Source organism: Bos indicus, chromosome 24, assembly GCF_029378745.1.
Source record: "Bos indicus isolate NIAB-ARS_2022 breed Sahiwal x Tharparkar chromosome 24, NIAB-ARS_B.indTharparkar_mat_pri_1.0, whole genome shotgun sequence".
In the NCBI taxonomy this organism is placed as follows: domain Eukaryota; kingdom Metazoa; phylum Chordata; class Mammalia; order Artiodactyla; family Bovidae; genus Bos; species Bos indicus.
In genome coordinates, this window is record NC_091783.1 from 965,132 (window position 1) to 978,195 (window position 13,064).

Consider the following 13,064-nt stretch of genomic DNA (forward strand, 5'->3'; position numbering starts at 1 on the left):
TGTTATTATTATTATTTTTTAATAGTAAGTCCACTTTCTGGCTAGTACTTAAGGGACTGTCTTTTCTTGCTCCTCCCAGCCAGCTTCCTCTTACTGACATTTGCATTCTGGTAAGGAGTGAGATGTTATTTTAACAGCTGTTGAAGCCAGATGTTACTGGGAAGGTGTATTTTCAGAGGAAATGAGAAGAGGTCTCGCAGCCTCCTGATTTCAGTAAAACCTGGGACTGTCCTTCCTTCAGGAGGGTCCCAGGCCCTCTGTCAGCACAGACGGTAAGGGCAGCTAGTACCAAGCTGGCGTCTGAGTGCTGCTTCTGGCTCCTGTTGACTTTTGGGTCACTGTTGGAGAAATCGAGCTTTCTTTCTAGTTAATTTTAAGTCAGCCTTACTGGGGTAGGATTTACATTAAAGAAAAGCGCAATCTCACTTGTGTAGTTTGATGAGTTTTGGCCGATGTCCCCTCCTTGGTCATCAGGGTGTGAGTCCCCGGAGTCCAGAAATTCTCAGCTCCTTCACCTTCTGACCACCTGGCCCCAGGCAGCCCTTGGGCACTCTCACTGTGTTTTTGCTCAGTGTGGGGTTTTAAAATGTGAGACAGTGAGTGACCCCTTCTTCCAGGAGAATTTGTCAGACCGTGAGCCCTGCCTTTGGGCCATCTACTTCTGAAGGAGGGGTCAGAGGTCACTTATCTTTTAACTTGTTTAGCACCAGTTGAAAAACTGCATTTTGAAGACTCTTCCTTTCTGCTTGGCTGAGGGCAGCACTCTCTCACTGCAGTAAGATGCCCCCCTTCCCTCTCTCGGCTGCTTGCCGCTGGGTCTGAGGGACACAGAAGCAGGGCCCCGGACTGCTGTCTCGCCAGCGCTCCAGCCCAGGCTCAGGCCAGCCAAGGTCCCCCAGGTTGGGAGCCGCACTTCCTTTAGGCAGGGGCAGATCTCCTTCAAACAGAGGAGGATTGAGCTGCCTCAACTGGCCTGTGTCGCTTCAGGGGTTCAATGGCTGCCCTGTGAACACACAGGATTGCTTTCAGCCGGGATCCCAGAAGTCTGTGAGATCCTATGGGAAGAAGGGAGGGCTGGCAAGGGGTGCTGGTCTCTGCTCCAGCGTCCCTTTCACCTGGGAATGTGCTTTCCCTGTACTTCACACCTGGCAGTACTTTGTAGTTCATGTGGTTAAGCCCAGCAGACAGGCCAGGCTTCGCCTACAACTTGTAATGAGTGGGCACGTCTCTGCCCACCTGGTCCCAAGGTCCCTCTGCTCTGAGGGCAATGCCTGTCTCCCATTTCCTTCCTTTCTCTGGAGCCTCCAAAGCACCTACTCCTGGGTCCTCTCCAGGCTTCATAGGTTAACAGAGTCCCCTCCAGGCTTCATGGGTTAGCAGCCCATTTCATTTAACAGGTTTCTGAGGGTTTCCCCTGAGCCAGACCCTGGGCCGATGCTGTAGGGTTAAAACTTTAGCAGCAATGCTATATGGGACATACAGACACACATACATGGGTTCTGGGTGGTGGGGAGGGACAGAGCTCAGGCCGGGGGCTCCGGGTGGGATGGAGCTGGGTCTGTGTAAGAACAGTGGTGGACATAGAGGAAGTGAAGAGTGTAGTTCCCTAGAGGTTGCCGGGAAGGTGGTCCTAGAAACTCTTGTCTGCCTGGGAAGCCCCTGGGAAATTTCTAGCATGAGGCATGTGAGTGGCTCTGCAGGCCTGTTGGAGGCTGACCAAGCCACATAAACCCCAGGTTTCTGAAAGTCACGAGACTCTGATGCTTTCATTCCTATGATTCTTCCCATCCTTTTGCAGAACCAGCATTCAGCAGACCATGCACAGTGCTGATGGACAGGACTTGGCATTTGTGTTGTCAGAAGCCAGAAGGACTGAGTGGTTTTTGCAGAGAAGGGAGGGAGAGGCCCAGGGCGCAGGGATGATGCTGCAGGGCCTCTGACCCAGGGCCTGATTCATCTGGGAGCTAGTTCTCCAGCCACACCCCTGTCTGATCAGAGAGGTTGTAACACTGTACCAGAGGTGTGGTGACATTGTATTGGAGATGTAGTAAAATTGTATCCGAGACTCTGGGACACTGTATCACAGGGGTAGTGGCAAGCTGCTACTTGGGCAGAAGGCGTCCTGGTGGGAGCAGGAAATAGATACCCAGCTTCTCTTCCACTTGAGCTTTTCTTTGGGGCTTTGAAGGCACATCAGAGGTGTTCTGGTGGAAACTTTTCTCAAGCTCTGTGAAACTTTGCACGTTTTCTGCAGTGTGTGTCTCCCGGGGAGCGACAGGTGTGTGCTGCACCCTGGGAGGATGTGCTTGGACCAGCTCCCCCTGAGCCGGGCTCTCCCATCATCTGCATGAGAGGCTGTGCCAACTTCACTGTCAAGGCAGGAGAGGAGAAAGGGCTCTCTGACAACGTGCCAGCACAGACTGTAAGGGTTAACGGGAGAAGTTTAACCCACCCGATGAGTACAACATAGGGTCTATTTTAATGAGCTTTTAAAAATTACTAATGATGTTGCACTTTGTTTATTTGTTTTGTCGCTTGTATATCTTTTGTGGGAAGTTAAGCTTTTTGAAATTTTGTGTCTTGTTTAGCTTGTCTTCACCCTAAAAGCAGTTAAATATTCACCTCTGCCACCACCCTTACTTCACTATAAATATCTCTCTCTTTACTGTAAATATTGAATTCACCTAGATTTGATTTTTTGGTGTGTGGTATAAGGTGAAGCACCAACCTTCATTTCTTCCCCAGTTTTCCTAGTCACTCATTGTTTCTGTTGAACAATTAAAAAAAATGGAAGTAGCATTTATTACACAATGGCCCAAATCCCATGTCTTCAGTCTTGTAACTAACTAGAAGTGAAACACTAGACTGAAGTGTTCACTGTGAGGCCCACCTGCCCCAGTGCCCCCAGCCTGATACAGACCCTTCTATGTCTCCTCTTCTGGATTATCTATGGGTCTGTCAGCCCCTGGGGTCAGCTAGGTAACCAGTGGGGGCTAGTTCCTAGAATTGGCTAGAAATGTCCTCAAACAGCCATAGGGCTTGAGGGTCTGCACTTTACAGAAGAGACGAAGCCCAGAGGTGGTGGGTCACAGCATGAGGGCTGGGGCAGCATGGTGGCCGGAGCCAGCCTGTGCAGAAGCACGTGTGTGGCCCAGCAGCAGCAGCTCTCGTGACCGTCTCCTTGAAGGGATGGGTGTGAGGGAGGGGGCGGGGAGGTGGGCCACTATCTGCCTGTCGCCTGGTTTCAGGGTCAATTGGAGGGCCATCCAGGACCTCCCGACTTTGACAGTTGGTACCAGCTCAGGTTTGGGAAACTGCTCGCAGTGGATTCTCTGCCCCAGAACAGCCAAGTAAGGACTGGGGCCTGGGCTTGCAGGGCGCTGTGCCCAGGCCTCACCTTGGGGTGACGGGTTTGCAGGCTTGCAGTGGGCTGGGTTGAATGTCCCAGCCCTCGTGGTTCTGGTGGCCACGTTTGAGACCCCCAGCTGGTATGGGGAGGGCAGTGCTGTGATCACCCCTTGGGGACTGAGGTCTTCTAATGGGCCCACTGGTGCCGGTCACTGGACTGTGGCTCTGGCCTTCAGGAATTTTTGGCTGAGGTGGTAAAATGCTCAACACAAAAGTCAGCAGGAAGGCCTGGGGTCCTATAGCTGGGCAGGCTGGGGCTGGGAGAAGAGGGGGACATGGGGCTTCAGTGGGGGTCTGCCAGGCCTGCACCCATACCCTCGCTGACTTCACCTCTTCCCTCGTGAGGGGTGGGGGCCTGGTGCCCTGCTCTGCTCACACTTCGGACTGTGCTGGCCTGGAGACCCCTGCTCTTCAGGCAGAGGGTGGAGATGCTCTTGGTCCCAAGTCTGGGATGCATCTTCCTGGGGAGGCGGGTGGTCTGGAGCCTGGGCGTCTCACCTGGTGGCAGCAGCGTCTCTGCAGGAGGGTGATGGATCCCTGGCTGGGCTTTTGGGGGGTGGGCGGTGTGCAGGAGGCCCACTCAGTCAGTCCAAGGCCTTGGGAGGCTCCCAGCGATTCCTGGGGAGGGGTGTGCGGCATGTCTCACTCCTGCACATCATCTCAGGCGTTTGTGGAGACCCGGGTCTGCTGTCCAGGACTGGTCCAGGCCCTCCCATCCCGGCGCTGTCTGACCAGCACACTGGGCTCTGCCTGCTGCCTCCCTGATGCCACGGCGTGTTCCCCCGCAGGTTTGGGAGGCACTTCGAGTCGCCACTGCTCTGGCAGAGTGTCGTCATGATCCTGACCATGCTGCTCATGCTGAAGCTCTGCACCGAGGTCCGCGTGGCCAATGAGCTGAACCTGAAACGCCGGGTCTTTTCAGGTGGGTGACCGGCAGCTTCGGGGAGAAAGCCCGGTAACTCCAGGAGTGGCATCAGCCGAGCTCCCGGGGAGAGGCTGGGCTGCCCTCGCCCAGTGGCCTCCAGGCAGTCACGGTCTTACCAAGTGGCGCTGGCGTCTGTCATGGCAGCCGTGTTCTCCATCAGTGACTGACTCGACAGCATATCCATGAAGCTGGGACTTGAGCGAGTGATCAGCTCTCTTAACACGCCCTTGGCTGTGGCCGTGGTCACACTGGACCCTCATCGGGCAGGGGGTGGTACTGCTGGTCTGTTTCTGGCTTAATCAGGCCAGAAACAGACGTTCCCTGCGGAGGCGTGTTTATCTCTGACCTTGTGTGTGTGGGCTTGTGCTCTTCGCACAGCCTCTCCGTTTTTGTCTTCCTCCTGAGTCAACTGGGATCAGTTATGTACCTTATTAAACATTCACCTGGCGTCATGCTTTGTGGGCTTTGGATGGGCACACAGGGTCCATGAGCTCAGGTTGGCGAATCCCACGCTCAACACACTGCATTTTTTGGCAGCTTAGAAAATAGAAGATACTGCTCCTGATTTTGCCTTTTCCTTTGACAGTGTTCGTTCCAAGCTGATGTTCTGTGTTTGACCAAGTGGGCTGGTGGGCTTCTCTCTGCAGGGGGTTCGGTGCTGCACTTCTTTTGTCTAATGACTGAATCTAAGACAGTTCTCGCTTTGCTTTCATCTGAGACTGTGTGTGCTCAGTCTCAATTGCTGCTTAGAGAAGTGTATTCTCCAGAGTTTGTTTAGTTCTGGGACTCCTGTGGACTGTGCTCCTGCCCCACTCTTTTTCTTTTTCCTGATGGTTATTTTCTTTCACTTTGAGTGAATCATTTCCTCTTGTGTAGCTTCTGCTTTTAGTGTGAGTGTATGTAGAAAATGGGTCGGCCTCCAGCTCCAGTGAGTAGCCTGGACTGCTGAGTGTCACTTAGGCTGTAAAGGTGATCAGCACTGCCTGTTTCTGCTGCTTCTCCCCATCAGCACCGTCCTCCCCACTGTGACTTGGGAACACTTACCTGAGGTGGTGCTGACCGTGCTGCTGCCGGTGCCCAGGAAGCAGGGCTCCTGTATCGCGGATCCCTTACCAGGGAAGAGCTACAGCTTAGTTTCCTCTGAGACAAGGGCGTCTGTGATATGTGCCCCTTGAACCTCGCCTGTAAGGGGTGCAGGATCTCACAGCCGACCACAGACTGGGCCGTGTGGGTGGTTAGCGCGATCGTCCTCACCAGGTGGGGGAAGGCCTGGGGAGACATCGGTGCCCTGGTGGCTTAGTGCACTGAGCCTCGGGCTCTGCAGCAGTGACCTTGTTAGAAGCCGTGTGTGGGCCATGATGACACAGACACAGCAGGCACTGGGGCCCCTGCGTCACGCGGTGAACTCAGAATTTAACACTTAATGGCAGCTCACGGGCATTGGCCAGTGTGCTAGTGGGTGTCCTCGGCTCTGGGGGAGTGGAGGGCTGTGGCTCCTGACCCCTGGGCCCAGCGCAGACTCAGGGAGGGTTGTCTCCTAACCTTTGCCCACACCAGCTAAGAGTTTGAGAATTCAGTACTCGAATCCAGGGTGATTTACATATTTTTGTGTCCACTGTTTAAGAGATACTTAAGTCTCCGCGTCCTCCTAGGGAAGCCTTTAATGAGTATGTGGGTTTATTTCCTCTAATCTGCCAGAAGCAGGCTGTGAAAACGCCAAGTGGTTTGGGTTGGGAAGCTCTGCAGCCCATGGGCCTCTGTCCTGTGCTTTCCCCACCCCGTGGCCCCCTCCACCTGGCAGGTGGCCAGCTTCTGCTTCCGGAATGTGTCAGCCAGGGCTGTGAGGGTGCCTCCGGCCCCGGGAGGCAGACTTCCGGGGGAACTGACCATGCACATTAAAATAACTCAGGAGGAGAGTCTGAGGAGCCCAACTTCAGCTATAGGACAGTCAGGCAGCCTGAAAAAAAGCTTGAATGTTTTCCAGCCATCTTTTATAAAAGTTTTCAGTTCTGAAGGTCACCCATTCAACTTGAAAGTTAAAATTAAAGAAACATCAGTGGTATTAGGGAGAAAAAGCAGGTTACTTAGAAAAATATCTAATTTGTTATCTGATGAGTGACACCTGCTCAGTAGACATTTTGAGGGAGACAGGACACAACACAAAAGTCAAACACTCTCCACCCCACTGCCCAGAGGTGACTGCTTGGAACCTTGTGGCGTTTTTCCCCAAGTTTTTCTTTTTCAGTCTCCTATCACAAGATTGGGATCATTTTCAAAATTAGGATCAAATGTTTTAAAAGCTCTCATTCCACAGAAGCTTTTCAGTGCCCTTGTGTGCAGTGGAGGCAGGACCCAGAGGGGTGGGTTCCCCTTTCAGAATGTCCAAGATGGGGCGGCATTCACGGAGGCCACGTGTTTCAGGGAGAAATTGGCTGGAGATGCTAACATAAACCTGCTATTTAACTGTGAACCAGGAGTGGAGTGTGGTGTCTGTCTTGACAGTGCTGTGTTTTCCTTTTTCACTTTTTATTGTGGAGAATTTCAAACATGTAGAAGTGGGAGAGCAGCATATGGTGCTCTGTGTGGGGCCCTGACAGCCTCCGACCGTTTTCCAGAGCCCGTGCACATCCTCTTCCTGCAGTTGCTGAAGCAAATACTCGATATAGGCCATTTGTAGATGGTCTGTAACATGTCTTTAAAAGATAAGACTTTAAGAAAGCATGACACAATATCATCATTCCATAAGAAGCCCGTTCTTCTTATTATCAAACCACCATCTGTGTGAGTTTCCAACTGTCTCTTGTGTTTCCTAAGTGTTTGGCCAGTTTGTTTCCTTAGATCAAGATCCAGTTATGGGCCACAAACTGTGATTGGTCGGTGTCTTTTTGTTGTTGCAGTTTGTCTTCTTAATCTATATGGGGGTGCATGCTAATTCCCCTCAGTCATGTCTGACTCTTTGTGACCTCATGGATGGTAACCCACCAGGCTCCTGTCCATGGGATTCTCCAGGCCAGGATACTGGAGTGGGTTGCCATGCCCTCCTCCAGGGGATCTTCCTGACCCAGGGATCTAACCTCTGTCTCTTACGTCTCCTGCATTGGCAGGTGGGTTCTTTACGACTCGTGCCACCTGGGAAGCCCTTTTAATCTGTTCAGTTCGGTTCAGATCAGTCGCTCAGTCGTGTCCGACTCTTTGCGACCCCATGAATTGCAGCATGCCAGGCCTCCCTGTCCATCACCAACTCCCGGAGTTCACTCACACTCACGTCCATCGAGTCAGTGATGCCATCCAGCCATCTCATCCTCTGTAGTCCCCTTCTCCTCCTGCCCCCAATCCCTCCCAGCATCAGAGTTTTTTCCAATGAGTCAACTCTTCACATGAGGTGGCCAAAGTACTGGAGTTTCAGCTTTAGCATCATTCCTTCCAAAGAAATCCCAGGGCTGACCTCCTTCAGAATGGACTGGTTGGATCTCCTTGCAGTCCAAGGGACTCTCAAGAGTCTTCTCCAACACCACAGTTCAAAAGCATCAATTCTTTGGTGCTCAGCTTTCTTCACAGTCTAATTCTCACATCCATACATGACCACCGGAAAAACCATAGCTTGACTAGACGGACCTTTGTGGCAAAGTACTGTCTCTGCTTTTGAATATGCTATCTAGGTTGGTCATAACTTTCCTTCCAAGGAGTAAGCGTCTTTTAATTTCATGGCTGCAGTCACCATCTGCAGTGATTTTGGAGCCCAAAAAAATAAAGTCTGACACTGTTTCCACTGTTTCCCCATCTATTTCCCATGAAGTGATGATCTGTAGTTCTCCCTAAATCCCCTTTGTCCTTTGAACTTATCTGTTGTTTGTTCTACGTTGTGCGCTTTGTGCCCAGCATGGGGTCAGTGGACCGGCAGCAGCACTTGGAGCGACAGGGCTGCAGAATCTGCACAGAATCAGGCTGCTGAACCAGGGCTGTGTGGACTGCCCTGTGAAGAACATTCTGCAAGGTGATTCGATCCAGGTCCGCCCTTTAGATTCTGCAGGACTGTTGTGCGTTTCCTCCAGGAGGCACGCCTGGCAGCTGGCCTCTCTGGAGGGTGGCAGCCAGGGGGGCCCAGGGCCCAGACCCGACAGTGTGTCCCGGCCGCCCAGCACCCCACTCTACTGTCCCTGCCCCTCTAGAGGTACTTCCCCGTGAATGCTACTCAGCCTTTCAACAGTTTGATTTATAAAGGAGAGGCAGGTGAATGCTCACTTGTTGTTCAGTCACTAAGTCAGGTCCGACTCTGCGACCCCATGGACCGCAGCACAACAGGCTCTCCTGTCCTTCACTACCTCCCAGAGTTTGCTCAAAGTCATGTCCATTGAGTCGGTGATGCCATCCAACCATCTCTGTCATCCCCTTCTCCTGCCCTCAGTCTTTCTCAGCATCAAGGTCTTTTCTAACAAATTGGCTCTTCGCATCAGGTGGCCAAGTATTGGAGCTTCAGCATCAGTCCTTTCAATGAGTATTCAGGGGTGATTTCCATATTTATCTTTATTTACTTTTCAAAATCAGTTCCCAGTACCTTGCAGTGATGAGTGTGTTTGTTTTACTTTACCCCATGATTCACGTGACAGAAGTCCCATTGCTCCCTGTGGCCAGCTGCCCGCCTCCGACCCTCCGCTGCTGGCTCTTGCCTCTGGCATGGTGGTCCCCTGGAGTGCGGACCTTGCTGTGACAAGATGCTCTGAGCTCGCTGTCCAGTCTCCTGCCCCAGACCTGGTCTGGACATGGCCTTGGAGGCCCCAGTCCGGGCCCCTGGGACGGCTGTTGGATCGGGGTTCTTCGGGGCCCCAGTGGGTGGGGCAGGGAGGTTTCCAGCAGGCAGAGTGCCGTTCCCAGCTCGCTTCCCTCTCAGCTCCCAACGGGTGCCGTCTTGAGGTTGTGCCAACAGTGAGGCTGCTAAGTTGTTTAAATGCTGTCCTCAGGGTCACACGTCCCTCCTGCCAGATGCCTGTGTCGTGCAGTCACTAGAAACAGCGAGTGCCTCCCAGTGAGTGGGCCACCAGCCAGATACCCGAGTGAATTGTGTTGAGATTTGCCCCAAGTCTCAGCACTCTGGTGGAATTGGCTGGGAGGTAGACGGGGATGGGCTGACTGCAGAAGAGGACAGGGGTCCTTGTGAGCTGATGAAAGCCCTGGAGTTCTGTAGTAGTGGTGGCGGCAGGACTCTGGGAATGTACTAAACACACTCGAAGTGTGAATTTTTTATGGTATGTAGTTATAGCTTAGTGCAGCTGGAAGAAAATGTTGGGTGGGGAGAGTCGCATACTACCCCGAGAATGAAAGCTGAGGATCCCCTTCCCAGGAGGATGCTTATGCACAGACTGCTCTGCGTTTGCAGGGGCTCCTTTGTGTCCTTGGGCCTCAGGGCACGGTCCTGCCTCGGTCCAGCCCACTGCCCGGTGCTGACCTAGGGCCTTCTGTTCCTGTGTTGCTGGGCCACCGTGAACACACCTCCTCGTGGGCCCTGGGCCCCCTACCTCTCCGCTGCAGCCGTTGTCCACCTCCGCCCCCTCCCACACGTAGCCCCCATGTGCTCTCTCCCAGGCGCCCCCAGCAGTGAGTCTCAAACCGTGATGAGGACCAGAGTGCCCGGGGCGTTTGCAGATCTGCCTCTTGTCTGTCAAGCACCGTCCTGTCCTCTGGCCGCCCCAGGGCTGACTGTCCTGTCTCAGCCCTGCTGAAACTTCGGCTTAGTCGTCTCTGGCTCCTGTCTCTGTGGCTGCTCGACAGGTGGGCCCCAAATTTGGGGGCAGGAAAGGACATTTTCACCCCAGACTCTGCAGTTTGGGCTGTTTGCTCTCTCACTGTCTCTTGCCCCTGCTTGTCCTCCCCGTGTCTTCCTCTGTTTTTGGATCTCTCTGTCTCTCTCTGCCTCTCCCACCCTCTCTCCCCCTCTCTGTTTCTCTCTTTACTCCTCACTCTTGTGTCTACGTGGTGCTGGCCGTCGGTTGGACCTCAGCTGGGCTCTGCTGGAACGCTCCCACGTGGGCTCCTCATGAGAACTGGCCTTCCTCACACTGTGGAGCCATGGTTCAGCGGGAGTGTCTGGGAAGAACTGGGTGGACATTGCATCTTTTTAAAGATCTGGTCTTGGAAATCACACAGCATTGCTTCTGCCGACCTGCACCTCAGGCCCACCCTGAGTCAAGGGGACAGGGGCCCTCCTCCTAGTGGGGGGTGCAGGCTCTGAGGGCAGTGTGGTCTGGAAGTGTTGCAGTCATTTCTGCAGCTTGGTGCCTGGTGTGTCTTCAGTACAGATCTGTGGCGGCACGTGATCACAAAACATTGCCAGTGTCTCTCGGCTTCAGAGCGCCCTTTCCTCCATCTGTCCTACATGAAGGTGTTTTTCTAAAACGTAGATCTGATCATGTTGCTTTCCAGCCGAAAAACCTCAGGTAGCTGGATGCTGTGCACAGGATGTGACCTTCCCACCCAGCTTGCTGCTGGCCGCCCTGACCAGGGTGTGTGTCTGGCTGACCCCAAGCCCTGCACCTGGCCACGCCCGGTGGTTCTGCAGGGCAGGTGTGAAGCTCTGCTTGTCAGCTCAGCAGGATCAGGCCGGGAGAGAGAAGGGCAGCTTTGTGTCCAAGCCCATAAGTGGCTGAGTGGAACGCCCTGTCCTGTAGCCTACCCCCCTTCCCTCTTTTGGTACTTTGATCTTTAGAGGAGGTGCCCATTAATGGTGAACCTGATCTAAATCAAAGACAGAACCAAAAAGCTGGGAGAATCTGACCAGCTCTGGGGACTCAGAACCCAGAAGGTCCAGAAGGGGGTGTTGGAAGGGAGGCAGGGTAAGGAGAGGAGACAGTGGTTCCTGTTGGTTTATGAACCACCCCCTCCATCCCCCCAGCTCTTCCCTGAGCAGTATCAGCTGTCCCCGGGTCTAGGCAGAAAGGCTGGTATTTGCTTTTAGCTGATTACTTGAAACATCTCCAGTGTGGGGTAGTTTCCGTTGCCTGGTGCAGACCCATGACCTTTGCTCCTGCCTTTGCTTCTGACCTCAGTGACTGACCTCCGTCCCCAGCTCCACTTGCAGGTGGAAACCCCCTGGAGGAGCTCTGGTGGTCTTCAGGGCCTCTGGTCAGTCTGTTGTTTTCCTGGGGTGGCCCAGTCTAGGGAAGCCTCAGGTGGGGCGGGGGCGAGTGGGAAGGCAAGGTGGCTGGCAGTGGAATCTCACACTGGGTCCTTCCTGGGCCACCGCTGGGGGCAGCTGCCAGCCCTGCTCCCTGACTTGATGTGATGTCCAAGGGCGGGCAGGTTCACATGCTGAACTCGCTGTCTGCTCACGGTGGGTGTTGTGTTGAGTGCCTTCGGGAAACAGCTTTGTTCTGAAGAATCTGGACCCTGGGACAGCTGTCTTGTAGCCAGGGTTTGTGTCCAGGTGAGTTTCCGGGGGAAAGTGGAAGGTAGGGTCTGCTGTATCTCGTCAGCACCTCCGACTTTAGAAATTAAGTGAGATTTGGTGACGTTTCATTTTTTTCCTCTGTCCCAGGGACTTATTTTGAAAGAGGACAGGTTTGGAGAACAATGGTTCACAAAGTGGATTTCCTAATGCACAGAAACCAAAAGCTTGTCTTTCTGTTCCATTTTTTTTTTTTAAAGAAATGCAACAAGGACTTACCAGTGTTAAAATCGGTCTGTTTTTGTCTCTTCTTCCTTTCTGTTTTCTCTCTCTTTCTCTTTTTAAATGTAGCTGCAGATAATAAAGATGGAGAAGTCAGAGTCCCCCTTGGGCGGTCCTTTCTGGGTATGTACCACGCTGCATGTGCCACCCCTGGAGCACCGGGTCCGTTTCCTGCTCTGCAGCTCTGTCCGTCTCTTGTCTCCACTCACACCTGTGCCGCATCCTCTCCTTGCATGGGCATCACCCACCCCGCGTGGCTGCATCTCCAGCCAGCTAACCAACACAGCCTGCTGTTTTCAAGCATGAAGTAACCACTAGAAACCTACCCATTTTCTGTGTTGTGTTAAGGGGGAGGGATGCAGAGAGGTAAAAAGAAAGACATGAATTCTGTTTGTTAAGCTTATCCCAAAGTATTTTATTCTTTTTGATTCTGTGGTAAATGGAATTGTTTTCTTAATTTTCGCTTTGGATTGTTCATTGTTACTTTGTAGAAATAGAATTGATTCTCACATATCGATCTTGGGACCTGCAGCTTTGCTGAACTCGTTCATTCTAATAGCTTTTTAATGGATAGTTGAGGATTTTCTATATGCAAGATTATGTCATCCACAGATAGAGAGTTTTACTCCTTCTTCTCCAATCTGGAAACTTTTTATTTCTTTTCTTGACTAATTACTGTGGCCAGAAGTGGGAGAGTAGATGTAGATGTGCTTGTCTGGTTACTGGTCATAGTGAGAGAGCATTTCCTTCTTGATATTGAGTATGGTGTTGGCTACGGATTTTACAGAGATGCTTATATTAGGTTAAGCAAGTGCCCTTCTGTTCTGAGTTTGTTTTCATCATGAAAAGATATATGAGTTTGTCAAATGCTTTTTGTGTCTGTTAAGGTGATTATGTGGTTTTTGTCATTTATTCTACTCATTATAGTACATTATGTTCATGGAGTTTTGTATGTTGAACCAACCTTGCATTCTTGGGATGAATCTCATCTGATCATGATTTATAATCCTTTTTATAAGTTACTAGATTTTGTTTGCTACTGTTAGGTTGTTTAGGTTCCTTTTTTTTTTT

The 13,064-nt window shown here is 52.2% G+C and overlaps 1 protein-coding gene across 3 annotated transcripts in view; it reads left to right on the top strand.

Annotated features, from left to right (window-relative positions):
• SLC66A2 (solute carrier family 66 member 2) overlaps nt 1–13,064 on the top strand; it is a 41,144-nt gene that overhangs the window by 777 nt on the left and 27,303 nt on the right. For 2 of the 3 annotated variants that reach the window (XM_070778613.1, XM_019986961.2), the window contains exon 2: nt 4,197–4,330. In XM_070778613.1, the coding sequence (XP_070634714.1) occupies nt 4,197–4,330 (134 nt within the window). Of the gene's footprint in view, nt 1–4,196; nt 4,331–12,062; nt 12,117–13,064 lie in introns of all 3 variants that reach the window. The other variant, XM_070778612.1, reaches the window with a different exon arrangement.